This window comes from Leptonychotes weddellii, chromosome 11, assembly GCF_054177405.1.
Source record: "Leptonychotes weddellii isolate Sample4059 chromosome 11, ASM5417740v2, whole genome shotgun sequence".
NCBI classification, from domain to species: Eukaryota; Metazoa; Chordata; class Mammalia; order Carnivora; family Phocidae; genus Leptonychotes; species Leptonychotes weddellii.
The window spans coordinates 44,853,889-44,868,454 of NC_138379.1; the positions used below are offsets into that span (position 1 = coordinate 44,853,889).

Genomic DNA, 14,566 nt, shown 5'->3' on the forward strand with positions numbered 1-14,566 from the left:
CAGTGTGGCCAAGATACTCATCTTTCTCTAAGGTCCTACAAATCTTGATTGAAATTTTGTATAGTGGCGTAGCCTGCCCTAATTTATAATGCATGCTTCTCAAAGAACAATCTGTGTCTTCACTGTCCTAGGTAGTTCTATCTTTCATTTCATATTCTTTAAAGAAGAAGAAGGAGAAGGAGGAGAGGATGGAGAAGGATGGGGAGGAGGAGGAGGAGGGGGAGGAGAAGAGGGAGAAGGGGGACAATGAGGGGGGAGAGGGAGAAGAGAGGGGGAGAGTGCAGAGGGTGGTAAATGCAGTGGCATACTCAGGTGTTTCACCACAAGGAAAAGAACTGAGCACCAGAAGGCTGTCTCTCATAAGCACAGCTGAGCCTAGACCTGACCTTCTCTACAGGACACGTCATGAAAAGCCATACTGTCTGCATGGGATTTTAGGATCTGAGAAATGAGACTTCAATAGAATCAATTATCATTTTATTAAAGCAAAACCAAAACAAAACAAAACAAAAAAATTGTTTCTCATCGATACAGCTTTCTTTTTTCAGCAATAAAAATATTTATTCTTACATATAAGACTCTTAGGTAAGTGCTTCACATCTAATAAAATTTGGTTTCTCAATGTGACCCTAGGAAATAGGTAGAATCTTTAACAGCAATTTTTATTTTAGGAAAGTGAGACCAAGAGATGCTAAGTAAGTTGTTCAAGTTTACACGGCTTTTAAGTAATGAGACAAGATTTGACCTCAGAAACTCTGAGCACCAAAAATCTACTCTTGATAAATATTTTTTTTATGTGCTTCTGCTTGAACTCTGTGATACATAAAGGGGTGCCATTGATAAGGCAATACACTCTGAAGGATCCAGTACCTAGTGACAGATTCCTATGCATTGTTCTATGTCCTATGCACTTAGATAGAATTGATAACTTTTCCTTTGTTAATTCCATTAAACAGCAGAAGGAATGAGGAAAAGAGATGTCAGAGGAGGTACAGAATAGAAGGGATTAGATGTGTTCCCTTTGTAAATAAGCAGTCTCTCCTAATACTAAGCAAAAACTAATAAGGAAAAATAAAGCATTCTCCCCTAATGAAAACAAAATATTAGGAAGAAAACATCAAGCTTTCACTGCATGGTAGAGATGTGTAAAAGACTGTTGAGTTGACTTGTGTTCCCCCCAAATTCATATGTTACAATCCTAACCCCCAATACTTGAGAATGTGACCTTTTGGAGATAGGGTCTTTATAGGGGTGATTAAATTAAAATGATGTAATTAGGGTGGGTCCTTTTCCAATCTGACTGGTGTCCTTTTAGAAAAAGGGAGATTTAGGCACAGAGAAATGCAAAATGGGAAGATGATTTGAATAGATACTGAGAGAAGACAGCCATCTGCAAGGCAAGGAATAGACCCTTCCCTCACAGCCTTCAGAAAAAAAAACAACTCTGCTGACACCTTGGTCTTAGACTTCCAGCCTCCAGAACTGTGAAACAAGAAATTTCTGTTGTTAGCCTTTGTTTGGGGGGACTTTGTTACAGCAGTCCTAGCAGACTATTCCAAAAACATTCTAAATTGAAAGATGGAGAAAAGAAGGAGATGTGTTCAGAATGGTGCAGATGAGCTCAGGTGTAGATGAACCCCAGGACAAGGGGTGTTACACAGAAGTAGGAGAGGGACTGAGAAGGTTCAGGAAGTCGGTGTGCACAGGGTGATTGGGCGTTGACAGTTCCAAAGATTGAAATATGGGCAAGTAGTCCGAGAAAACTGACAATTAGAAAACTTGTAGATGACTGACCCATGGTTTGTGACATTGAAAAATGAGACAATACGTGCTTCACAGTCTAGGAAAACCCCAACACGACAAGGAGGAACAGGCATAAAAAGAGTCAAGACCTTGGAATCAGAGGTGGAAGACTCCTCAAAGACCTTATACTCAGATCCATTCTGTAACCCAATAACCCAGTAGCCAAATTGAGGTGTGTATCTGGAGTAAACATCTGGACGGTTTACATTCGGATCAAAAACAAACCCAGAGCTCCCTTTTCTCTTGAGGTTTCTTACTTTACTGTACACCCCGAGGATCCAGGCAATCTTCTCAGACACATCTACTTCCCAGTAATACTTCCCTGAGGAGAAATATTGGCAGCCCAAGACATCAAAAGCAGAGAAATCACATAGAAATATATTTTTAAGTGAGAAGTTGTGCACAGCTGTCACTTGTCTTTTATCAGCAGAAAGGGCAATATTCGAAATAGCATTGACTGGCTTCAGGATCACGTCCACTGTAGGAAAAATGACAGGGTCAGGTGATAGATACAGAGTAGGTGTGTCTTGTGACATTGGAGGTGGAATATCAGGAATTGACTGGGAGGAACTTATGTTGATGGGTCAGAGATGAGTAGAACACTTAAGAACTGTTGTATGAATGGGTGTTTGGGGAGGAACACATGAAGCTAAGATCATAGGGCCTGATAGTAACCACAACGTCTAAAAAGGGATCAGAATATGGTGATTTGAAGAACCTGTAACTCCTTCTTACCCCAGTAGCGTTGGACCTCTGTCAGCTCTGAAATGACAAAAGTTTCAATGATGTTGTTAGAAGCAAGGAGTAAACACTGATATCTATCTTCTCACTAGAATAAGGATAGGGAGGGGAGTCCTGTGAGGCTATGAACTGGTGAATGAGATGATGAACCAGACACCTTGACCATTCCCCCTTAGGTCTGATCACACCTTCAGCATTAGAGATCTATCTCTCATTGTCAAGCCTAGATCTTCTCTCATCTAGAAACAACATCCTCTCTCCCATTTTGCCCTGATACTACAAGAATTCCACACCCACAAACTTCCTCTGACTCTCCTTACCTTTAAACACTTGCAGCATCCCACTCAAATCTGGAATTAGGAATGTACTCTTCAGTTTCTTGGAAACAATGTTTGGCTTCTTAAAGGTCCAGCTCTCACTCCTAGAGAAGACAAAAATTGATCACCCCACACTTCTGACCTTGTGTCTCTGCAAGACCACTGTTTCCCTTACTTTTCACTCCACTGATGCACTTGAATTCTCTCCACTGGAGACACTGAGGGGGGGGGAGGATGGAATGAGCACTGATGCTGCAACCAGAAGAAATATGCTCATATCTACCTTTCCATTTACCTCTGTGTGACCTTCAGACGATCACCTCAAAGAAGCTCATGCTCTTCATTCTAAAAAGGAAAAATTACCTGCATACTCTATTCCTTAAAAATGATAAAACTAGATTAAATAATGGTGCCTTTAAAAGGTATTTGATACCTCTAAAAAAAAAGTATTTGATATATGAAGTAATCACTGCCATCTTAGTGGTTCCACCTGGGACAGGCCAAAGATGTGAGTTTCCAGGCAGGTGATCAGTAAAGAAGCTCCAGAGCCCGGCTACTGAAGGATTTAGGTTATCAAGTATGGAGCTCCTGTATTAAAAGTCTGAAGGGTCTCCAAAGCCTCTTATCCCAGTACAGAAGTCCAGATATTGATATTTGAGGTTATATTCTCTGGAGAAACATTACAAATATCTGGAAAAGGAGAAGTTATGACACCAAATTAATAGTGGTCTGAATTTCATGTGTTTGGGAAGACCTTATACTGCCAAGTAGGTAGGCAACTTTAGACACAAGAAGACCATATTTTCAACAAGATGCTAAAGTGTGTAAGCAAGATGAGATTAATTATTGGCACCAGGATGAAAGCCACTATTCCCCAAAACTGGAGACTTTTGGTTTTTTTTTGGAAGTCCAAATAAAACCACTAGAAAGACCTTGTTTCTTCTAACATCAGGAAGAAAATAAATGCAAAGGAGCTGTCCTTGTGGAAAATTTGGGAGCCTGGCAGATGGAAGATAGGGTCTTCTCTGAAATAAGATAGGCACCTATGAAATATGGAAACAAACTGAGGCAGAGACTGAGGTTTGACCAGAATGAGTGAAATCATGGTCTTATTGGCCCTAGCTCTGTGACCTCCCACCACCCAAATTCCATTGAAAACCTTCATCTTTGATCAAAAATTTGAAATGATATAATTCCCAAATTCCCCAGCTCTGTGTTTTTCTTTTTTTAATTTTGATTGATCCCAAGATAACTCTCATGGCTCTAATTCTGTCCTCACATAAAAAAGGACCATACCTGGTCTCCCACACATACCTTTTCAGGACATAAATCATATCCTGGGGAGAAGAGAGAAAACATGAGTCAAGTATAGGATTGCCATATTTAGAAAATAAAAATGGCTGGTTAAAATTTAATTTTAGGTAAATAACAAATATGCTTTAGTTTAAGTATGCCTCCTACAATATTTAGGATACCAGAATACCCTTCTACCAAAAAAAAAAACCAATTTATCGTTTATCTGAAATTAAAATTTAATTATGCATCCTGTATTTTGTCTGGCAACCCTCCCAGGAGTTATAAGCCCTCCTACCTTAAAAAATTTTATCCACCTTAGATCCCTAAAGCCCCTTGGTATGATGTGAATAGATTATCAGAGTATGGAGGACAAAATGTAGAGATAAGACCAAGATCAACCATCCCAAGGACTCATGTGAGGATGTTAGAAAGATGATTTCCAGTATTTGGAGATGGGATATATTTAAAAAGAAGGTAAGAGACTTGACATTTAAAAAAATACATTCATGAGAAGATCTCATTAATTCATTATGCTTTTATTTATCTAGAGACAAATAAAAGTGAAACCCGTATTTGCCAGACATCATTCCAGGCTCTGGAAAGTCAAATATGAATAATCAATAATAATAGTTCTCAAAAAGTATACTTTCTTTTGCTGCAGGTACAAGTAAACAAGAACTTCAAACAAATGTTTCTCTGACTTCCCTCTACTCATTCTATATACCTCCTCTACACTACCTACAAGTAATCTTCCCAATTTTTAAGCATGAAATAAGCCACAGGAGCCAGAACCTGAGGAAGTCTAAAATGTAACTTACTATTTCCCAACTATTTACATTCCATTGTCCAAAATGATACCAATATCTACTCAAGTTACTGTTTTAGAAACTATAATATCCTACTCTGAATTCCAATATTGTATTGTCAGTCCAGTCTATATCCTCAAAATATTTTAGCCATCTTTTTATTCCCAGCATAGCCATTATTTGCCTTATTTTTTGAACAGAAATGTAACAATATATTTGGTTTCCCTCTCTCTAGCCTAACCCCTTTTATACCAACAATGACTTGGCCACCAGTTGGCTCTACATCCTCAGATAAAGTTTTATTCTCTGTATTAAGCTTTTTTTGTTGTTATTGTATATGACTAAAACTGGTTTAAATTTAAAAGAAAGAAGAATAAATTCCAGGGCAGGTGTAACTTTAGTCATACCTAGGTTTTTAAATGAAAATCTTGTCATCAGAATCTGTTCTCAAAATTCTATTTTCCACCTGCAATATTGACTTTCTTCTTAGACTGTATGGAATCAACTTGAATCTCCTGGTTTAAATGATAATCCCTGATATAATACTTAGTGAAAAAGAGAACTTTTCTTTCTAGTCATGATCGTAAAATTCTAAGCCATAAAAATTGACCTAAATTGGGTCAGGTGCATATCTTAAAATAATTACTGCATCATTGGTAAACATATAGGAATCTGATATTCTGATTTACCTAGAATTGAGAGACACATACCTCCCTGATGCTGCTGATTTTATAAAACCTAACCAACTACATGGACTGAGGGTAAGGATGGTTCCTTAATGGGTAATTCAAGAGGTTGTTATAAAAAAAAAAAAAAGGTAATGAATTGAGGTTGGACAAACAAATATCCCATACAGCTCATCCCTTCACTGGCTACCATCTCCTCACCCTTTTTAACAAATTATTTCTGCCAAAAAAGGCTCAACATAATACAATGGTTACAATAATTTTAAACATGGATGACTTATATCACATATAAATTATAATTTAAGATCAATTAAAGATCTAAACTTAAGATCCAAAAGTATAACACTGTTAGAAGAAAGCAAAAAGAAAAATCTTCACAATACTGGATTTGGTAATGATTTTTTGGATATGACCAAAAAAAGCACAGGGAATAAAATAAAAATAACTAAGTTGGACCACAACGAAGTTAAATACTTCTGTGCATCAAGGGACACCAGGAAGACAGCGAAGAGACAATGCACAAAAAGGGATAAGATATTTGCAAATCATATATCTGATAAGGTATTAGTATAGAGAATATACAACAAACTCCTACAACTCAACAACAAAAAGCAAACAACCCAATTGGAAAAACGGGGAAAGAATTTGAATAGATGTTTCTCCAAAGAAGATATACAAATGTCCAATAAACCACATGAAAAGATGCTCAACATTATTGGTCTACACTCAGGAAATGCAAATCAAAACCACAGGTATTGCACAGTCTGGACTCAACACAACAAGAAAATCAAACATAAACAGAGATTTGTGTTATTTGACTAAACTTAGTGAAGAGTTGCCTTACAAATGCAAGATGACAGATAACGGGAGCTTTTGAAGAATTTCTCTCCAAATTTTTTGCACTGCCTTTTATAAATTACTAACAATGGCAATTTCCCTTGTCGTTCATACTTTGAATTATCCCTAGGACACTTGAAATGACAGAGAAGAGGTACTGAGGGGCCCAAGAGCCTTGAATGTCACCAGGGGGAAGAAAGTGCGGGGACCCAGCAGAGAAGGAAATTTTGTCTCTGTATTGCCCCTGAATCTCATCATGTAGGAGCTCCAACCCAAGACTTACCTGCACTGTGTCTGCTGACGACCCCCATATCTGATGCTCAATGTCTGAGATGAGCTCTTTCAAGCACTGCTTCTGCCGGGCCAGCTGGTCTCTGGCCACTACCAAGTTATCCAGCACATTCACTTCATCTTCCTCCAGCTTTTGCAGCACCCTCTTCTCCTCGCTGTCCAGGGTGGCTCTTATTTCATTAAACCCTTTCAGAATCCTTTGTCTCTCAGTCTGCATATGATTCTTTGGGGATGAGAAGAGAAAGAGGCAGTCAGTCTGTCTGGCCAAGGGCCTACATTGTCTGGGCCTGGGAGCCAAGACAAGAACTATTTTCCTCAGGGACTTCTCAAAGAGGAGGGAACAGGCAGTGAGCAACTACTGAGAAAGCCATTTCCCCACTATTTTCTCTTGAGTTTCTCCCAAAGGAATATATTAAAGTCTACTTTAACAAGGCCCACCCTGAGACACAAAGTGACACCTGGATGAGGCTTGGATTGCAGACACCTGTCCTGGATAATCATGCCACACTGCATAGGAAGACCTTCCACCCACAGCTCCTAAGTAGGGAATGCTGGGCTTTTCTCAGTGTGTTTTCTGGAAGTATTAGTGCCTCAAAGTTGATGATGGATATGGGACATGGGATTCATGAGTCATTTTTGCATTGCTTTCCTCCATGCCTTCACCTCCAAATATTTGGTTTCACTTGTGATATTTGTACTCTCTGGCACCCAACCCCAACAGGGAAGGAATGAAATGAGGACTAATTGAGAATCCCCTGAACTCATTAATTCTGAGGTAACAGAGGAAGGGGCCTCCTTGTGACTGGACTGAGGTGCTGCCCAGTTTTCTGTTTCAGAACTCCCTCAGGAAATATCTCTTCCTGCCTTCCAGGAAGCTTTCTCCTCCCTGATGTCAGCTTCCAACTCCTCCATTTTCGGCTGCTCCTTCCTCAGCTTCTTCAGAGCTGCCTGGAGCTTTTCCTGTGAGAAAAGAATCACCAGAATCAAGCTATGAGCTTTCTTAGCACCTGGATAGAGGAAAGAAAACAGACTCCTCTCAGAAGAGACTAGGTTACAGAAATGAAACTGGTGATTAGAATCTAGGATGTAGACAAAAATCTGAAGAGATTAATGTACTCTGTATCCCTGGGTGCTGCAAGCTACCATCCCTTGATTAAGAGTAACCTGATTATCTCTTTTCCTAGAGGAAGAACTGATCCTGCAGCAAGGAAAGTCCTTTCATCTCAGTGACATGTTCCCCACATCCAACCAACCGTGTTCCCTAGAAACCCTTCTGCTCAAAGGCACAATCAGAATATATCTTGGGAAGCATTTCTCCACTCATCCAACTGCTCTTTGTAGCCTAGACTTATTTCTGATCAAATGAAAGAATGCACAAAAATATCCTTTAAATCTCAGAAGCTGAGCAAAGGGTATGGAAAGAGATAGCAGAGCTCAGTTCTATGATGACTAAGGGAAGAAAGTAGTTTAAAAAAGTGAAGGATTCACTTGAGGTACCTTTCTGCCCCATCTACCTTCACCCTTGGGCCTACCTGACATTCCATGACCACCTTTTCCATGAAGAATATTTGATGACCATGGTGCTCCACAGACCGGGCACAGTGCTGGCAAATGGCCTTCTCATCCTCCTTACAGAAGATCAGGAGTTTTTCTCCATGGTGCTTACAGAGATTTTTCTGCTGTGGGCTCACGTTCTCCCTGACTTTCTTCACTATATTGGCCAGGGGCTGATTAGGTCGGAGATTCCAAAACTGGTATTTACACTGGCATACTGGGCAGTTGCTTTCCCCTCCTTGGAGGGCCCCTGACTCCTTACTCTTTGCAGTGATGCAAGCTTGGCAGAAGCTGTGGCCACAGTCCAGGCTCAGGGGCATTGTCAGAAGATCCAGGCAGATGGGGCAGGTCACATCCTTCTGTATGTTCACCTGCACTGGAAAATCCATTGCAGCGTTCCCCTGGCTTCTTCTGTCCTGACAACTGAGGCTGTTCTTGCTCACAGACTCCTGCAGGGCCAGGAATGTTGAAGAAAGGCAGAAATAGAAAGGATACTGATTATGTAGAGATTTAGAGCAGGGCAAAACATTAATATACAATAAAGAAAAGAAAACAGACAAGAGGAGTGGGTCAGTAGCAGAATGAAAAGGGCTCTTGGTAATAATTACAAACATTTTACTCTCAGTTTATGTTGCATGACAAATTTCACCCCATCAGGGCAAGCTTGCTAGTTTCTCTTCTTCTATTGGTAGGACAAATTGAAGCCCTTCCTACCAAGAACCTTGTGCAACCCATCAATTTTTCCTGTCTTTATTCCCCTACCCCCAAACACATCCTCCATGTTAAATACACTAAACCCACTGTGGCCCTTGGTCTTTTGCACTGCTCTCCTCCTGCGTGGAGTGATCCTACCCCTGATTTTTGCACATTTAAAAAAAATTTTATCAAGTTATATTTATATCAAATGCATTCATTTTAAAAGTACAATACAATGATTCGAGTAAACTTAGGGAACTGTATAACTATCCACACAGTCCAATTTTAGAACATTTCCATCGCTTGAAAACAAACTGAATGCCATTAGCAGTCACTCTCATTCTGAACCTGAGCCTCAGGCAACCATTAATATTATGTTTTTATAGATTTGCCTTTTCTGGTCAATTTATTAAAGTGGAATTATATCATATGGTCTTTTGAGGCTGAATTCTTTCACTTAGGATACTGCTATTGAGCTTCATCTATCCTGCCTTTCTCTCTAGTTTCTTAATGTCGAAAGCACAAAAGCCACTGCTGCCTCAGAAACTTTGGCCTTGCTTGTCTCTCTGCATGGAACCACTCTCCCCTGATCTCAGCACAACTCACTCTTTTGTTTCATTCAATCTCTTCTTCTGCCCTCTTATCAGGACCTGCTTTAACTTCTTTATAGCAAAACTGCTGATACTATCGCTTGCTGTACATTGGCTATATTTCTCTTATTTTTACTATATAATATACAGCATCTTTCTTTAAATGTCTTCCTCTTCCTCCTAAAAAGTAATCCATGCATACATCAGGCATGGTTTTGTGCACTGATGGATTCTCAGTACCTAGAACAGTGCATCAGACACAGGAACACAAAATGTGATGAATACATAAAGCTAGAATCTCCTCATCTCTCCATAAATGATTAGACCTTTCTCATCAGTTTTTCATCTTTTCTTTCTATCTATTAACAGTTCTTTAATAGTTGAGAAGAATTTACCTCTAAATGCACCTGTCCCGCACAGAGCCTTCCCATGCCCTCAAATTCATTCCCCAGAGACACCTACAGAAACAGCAAGGGCCACAATCGGGAGGTGATTTTATCACTAACAATTTTATAATCAGTTACAATTTACAAATCACTTTGACATATTTATCCCTTATATAAAAATCCTTGAGAAATAAGAGTACTCCCTTTCTTCAGATGTATAAATAGAATCAAATGACCTACGGATCATTCTTTTACAGAGACCATTCTATTATAAAAGGTAGAGTTGGGTGGACATATCATCCTCAGGATCCTCTTTCAGAGTTCTCTCCATTACTGCATGGATTTTAACAAAGACAAACAGAGGTAAAGGTTGTAAGAACTAGATGGATACCCATTGCTATGGAGGTGTAAAATGGAGATAACAAGACCAACTTTGTGGTTCTGGGGAGTCTTGTATTTGTAGATGGGATTTTACCTTGGCCTGGACATACAGCAAGAACATCTGTCGATGGGCACCTAAAGGAGTGTTTTTAGGGTGGAAAAGAACAGGTTCATATACACATAGGATCACACACATGACAGATACTCAAGAAACATAAATTCCAATGAGGAATCTGTTGGTCATGGGAGAGAAGACTCTACACTTCGTATGGAACAAAGGCCATAGGTAGAGAGATAAAGTCTGTTCTGTGTCAAACACATTGGGTGCTATTACAGGTTAAACTGTATTCCCCCAAAAGAGGTCAAGGTCCTAACCCCTAGTATGTGTAAATGTAACTTTACATAGAAATAGTGTCTTTGCAGATGATCAAGTTAAAATGAAGTCATTCTGATGGTCCTTAATTCAACATGACTGTGTCCTCACAAAATGAGGCTATTTAGAAATACAGATGGATATGCACACGTGGAGAAGGCCATGTGAAGACAAAAGCTGAGATCAGGGTGGTGCATCTACAAACCAGGGAACACCAGAGATTGCCAGCAAGCTCCAGAAACTAGCAGAGACATGGAACAGATCCTCCATCACCACCCACAGAAGGACCAACCCGGCCAACACCTTTGATCTTGTACTTTTAGACTCCAGAATTGTGAGAAAATAAATTTCATTTAAGCTAACCATTTGTGATGTGTTTTTTTATGGCAGCCCTAGAAAACTAATATAAATGCTTATGTTTCCTCTATTCATTTATTCTTTATTCTATCATTGAAGAAGTGTGACACCATTGAAACTCTCTCCACCTAAACCAGACAGACCGATACAGAGACAAAATGTAGGCTCCCCTTGGAGATGGTACAAATGTAGAAGTTTTTACAGTAGGGTAAGTGCCAACTAGATCCTAAGTTTCCTTATCTCACTATATCCTGATTGTCTGCACAGAGGTCTGCACAGTTTAGATGAGAAAAATGAAAGTGTCTCCACAATAAGGAGAGAAAGTCCTGTGAGGATTTTAGACAACATCCTTGATACTTCCTCTGTTCCCTGGGTCAGGAGCTGCCAGTGGGAAAGCAGGGCCTGTTCTTGGCATCCAGAGACCTGGGGAACTCAGAAGTGTTGCAATTCCTCTGCATTTCTCTACATTCAGAGCTCCCTCTTCTACCACCCCTTGGAGTCCAAGGTTTAATCTGCCCCACATGAATGGCCCTGTCCCCCAAGAGCTCAAGCTCTGAGGTCAAATTTTTTCAAAGCAGTCATTTTGTCATAGAAGTCCATGTCCATAAGGCTATGGCAGGCTCATCCCTGTCTGTCTCTTCAAATTAGATCCCATCCAACTGAGTCTTTTACCTGGATTTCTGGAATAGGTTCCCCACCAGTCTCCCTGATATTGTCATTCATCTTATACAATCTGCTTTCATCACTGTTCACACCACCAGCAAGAAAGACTTTTTTTTTTTAAGCTTCCATTAATCTTGCCATTCCTCTGCTCAAATACATGTCATTCAGGGGCGCCTGGGTGGCTCAGTTGGTTAAGCGACTGCCTTCGGCTCAGGTCATGATCCTGGAGTCCCGGGATCGAGTCCCGCATCGGGCTGCCTGCTCGGCAGGGAGTCTGCTTCTCCCTCTGACCCTCCTCCCTCTCATGCTCTCTGTATCTCATTCTCTCTGTCTCAAATAAATAAATAAAATCTTTAAAAAAAAATACATGTCATTCAGTTTGAGTCAGTCTTTATCATGGTAGAGTTAGGTTCACATTATACATCCCTTCCTATTGCCTCATCCCTCAGTCCAGCTCCTACTCCTCCCCAACCCACACTGGTTGCCTTATGTGTTCCTTGATCACTCTGGGCAAAAATTCATCTTAAATTCATCAATTCCTTGAAAACTCAGCTCAAAATCACCTTCCCACACTGAGACCTAACCTGAAATCTATTTTAAATTGCAAAGCCCTTTACCAGGGCACATCATAGATACAGAGCCTTGTGGTGGGCTTTTTGTCTCTTAGTGCTATTGTTTCTTTGTTTTCATCTTTTCTCATACTGCATTATTCTTTTGCTATTTGTTTATTTTCTCTCACTCACCCAGAATATAATCTTTTATAGATGCTTAATATTTATTGAATGCTCAGTGGGTGTTAATACAATTCTTTCATCATAGCTATATGCTTTTATTCTTGTGAATTTAATCAAAAATATTTTTAAAATTTCAAAACCCACTTTCTCCCATCCATTGGACCCTGTACTAGCCCCCTGAGTAAACAATATAAACCAGATATGAACCTTGTCTATATGTAAGACACAGACCAATGACTTCTGAAAAGTGAGAGGAAAGGAAAGTACACATCAAAATATATAACAGAGATCAGTTACAAGGTATTCAGAGGTGAGATTAAGATGGAGTTATTTCTGAGAAATTACCAACTCCTTTCCTTAGCTCTGTGCAGGGAAAATGCAGTAAGGAGTTGAGCTAAAAAATCAATGGAAAGGTTTGTCTAAGATGATGGAGGACAAGTTCTGAATCAAGGTTTGTCTAAGATGATGGAGGACAAGTTCTGAATCAGGAGTAGACACCAGAGTGTCGTGGGGTGCTGCTGAGGTGAGAGTAAGCCATGCGCACTCAAAAGAGAACAAATTCCCTGTGGCTGGAGCTCCAGAGAGACAAGTGACCATGGGGGAGCTGCAGAGATGCACAGCAGTCTGATCATCCAGCCTCTTTCATCAGGCTGGCCAAAAGTCTGGTGATTTATCAGGAAGATTCTGGACAGCTTCCCAGAAGTTATCAGGACAAGAAGAGTAAAAGGATAAGTTTCAAGAGTGTCTTCTGCCCGGCATAGCCCTTAAGATCCCTTTCCCTCCCACAAGTCCAGATAAGCACTCTTGTCTCTCCCGGCTCTGTCCAGGAGTTTGGGCTTTTATGAAGAGGGAAAACAGAGCTCCATCTCATAGGCTTTGCTGGAGGAAAAGAGGAAGAGATTTTCTGTATCTGAAAAAAAAAAGTTATTCTGGCTCACCTTGGCAAGGTAGAAAAGTCGAAACTACAGAATAGAAAGAAGATGAGAGTAATTCAGCCTGGAGAAATAATGATCCCTCCAAGAAACAAACAAGGCTCTCAGTGTTCTTAAGTCTCCCTTTTTCAGCGGTCATGCCACCCCCAGACTCAATGCACCTCTCTTCTGCATTAAACATACAAGCTGGCTCTTGGGTGAGTTCAGAGCAGCTTCAGAACCACAAATTAAACTCATCCAAACACATTCAATCTGTTCCTCCCAAACTTCCTGCCCTTTGCCTTCACAAACTGCCCCACAAACCTTTAGGCTGAAGTGCAGAAGTCTTGACTCAGTGGAGATCAGATGCAGGTATGGGCAAGATTCACTCACCAAGCCAGAAAACTGGTCTTCACAAGGGAGTTTCCCTAGAGAAACTGGGAAGAAATGAAACTTAAAATCTGAGAAGGGGAAATGAAAGAAAGGAAGTAGAATTGAAACTTACAAAACAATAACAGTGGGGGGGGGGCATCAGGTAGGGTGCCAGGAAAGGGTATGTTCTAGGACTTGCACCAGCTAAGCACTCAGTCACTACATTTTTATTCCTGCCCTGGCTTACTTTGGCAAGAATGTTTGTGTAAGAAAAAATGTGAAGTACAATGATACAGCCTGAATACTCAGCCTTTCAATTCAATCCTATAATTATTTGTTGAGCTTATGCTATATTCAAGCCCCAGGCAAGCCACAAAGGATAAAGTAATGATCTGGAAAGGCATGGCTCCTGAACTCTTGAAGACTGTGGTGGGAAAGATAATCAGTTATAAAACTCTGTAAATATGAGCAGACATAGTGACTATCAGCAGCCATCATTGTGAATAGTAAAAATAAAATTTAAAAGTTTCTTCAGTGTGAGCCTATGGAGAAAATTTTTCCAAAATGTCATTGAATCTTAGGAGTATACCAGTTAGCTACCAGTTCCTATTTCTTATGCAGGCAGGTAAGAAAGAAATTAACCATAGTAGAACCAAGTCAGTGCCTTGTTACCCAACAACTAGGAGGCAGGTGAGAACGTGGAGGTTCTACATGGTAGTATTCAAGCATAATCTTTTACTGAGTAACACACCTCCATAATTTTTCTACCTTT

At 40.1% G+C, this 14,566-nt stretch overlaps 1 protein-coding gene across 3 annotated transcripts; it reads right to left on the reverse strand.

Annotated features, from left to right (window-relative positions):
* Positions 1–460: 460 nt before the first annotated feature.
* Positions 461–13,905, reverse strand: TRIM22 (tripartite motif containing 22). Of its 3 annotated transcripts, XM_081798702.1 has the most exons (9): positions 13,747–13,894; positions 10,013–10,075; positions 8,310–8,780; positions 7,642–7,737; positions 6,770–7,000; positions 4,176–4,198; positions 2,865–2,965; positions 2,539–2,565; positions 461–2,281 (listed from the first exon to the last, which is right to left on the reverse strand). In XM_081798702.1, the coding sequence occupies exons 2-9, from the start codon at positions 10,046–10,048 to the stop codon at positions 1,686–1,688; spliced, it is 1,581 nt and encodes a 526-aa protein (XP_081654828.1). In that variant the 5' UTR covers positions 10,049–10,075; positions 13,747–13,894; the 3' UTR covers positions 461–1,685. The 3 variants fall into 3 exon arrangements, with proteins under 3 accessions (XP_081654828.1, XP_081654829.1, XP_081654830.1); XM_081798703.1 differs by lacking the exon at positions 10,013–10,075 and having other exon boundaries at positions 13,747–13,905; XM_081798704.1 differs by lacking the exons at positions 10,013–10,075; positions 13,747–13,894 and adding an exon at positions 13,450–13,731.
* Positions 13,906–14,566: the final 661 nt, after the last annotated feature.

Coding starts and splice junctions, on each gene's coding strand:
- TRIM22 (XM_081798702.1), bottom strand. CDS start 10,048: ATGGGAAGGCTCTGTGCGGGACAGGTGCATTTAGAG. Junction 2,966..4,175: donor ATGATTTATGTCCTGAAAAG/GTATGTGTGGGA, acceptor TGTCTTCTCTAG/GAGTGAGAGCTGGACCTTTA. Junction 2,282..2,538: donor AGAGGTCCAACGCTACTGGG/GTAAGAAGGAGT, acceptor TTTTTCCTACAG/TGGACGTGATCCTGAAGCCA.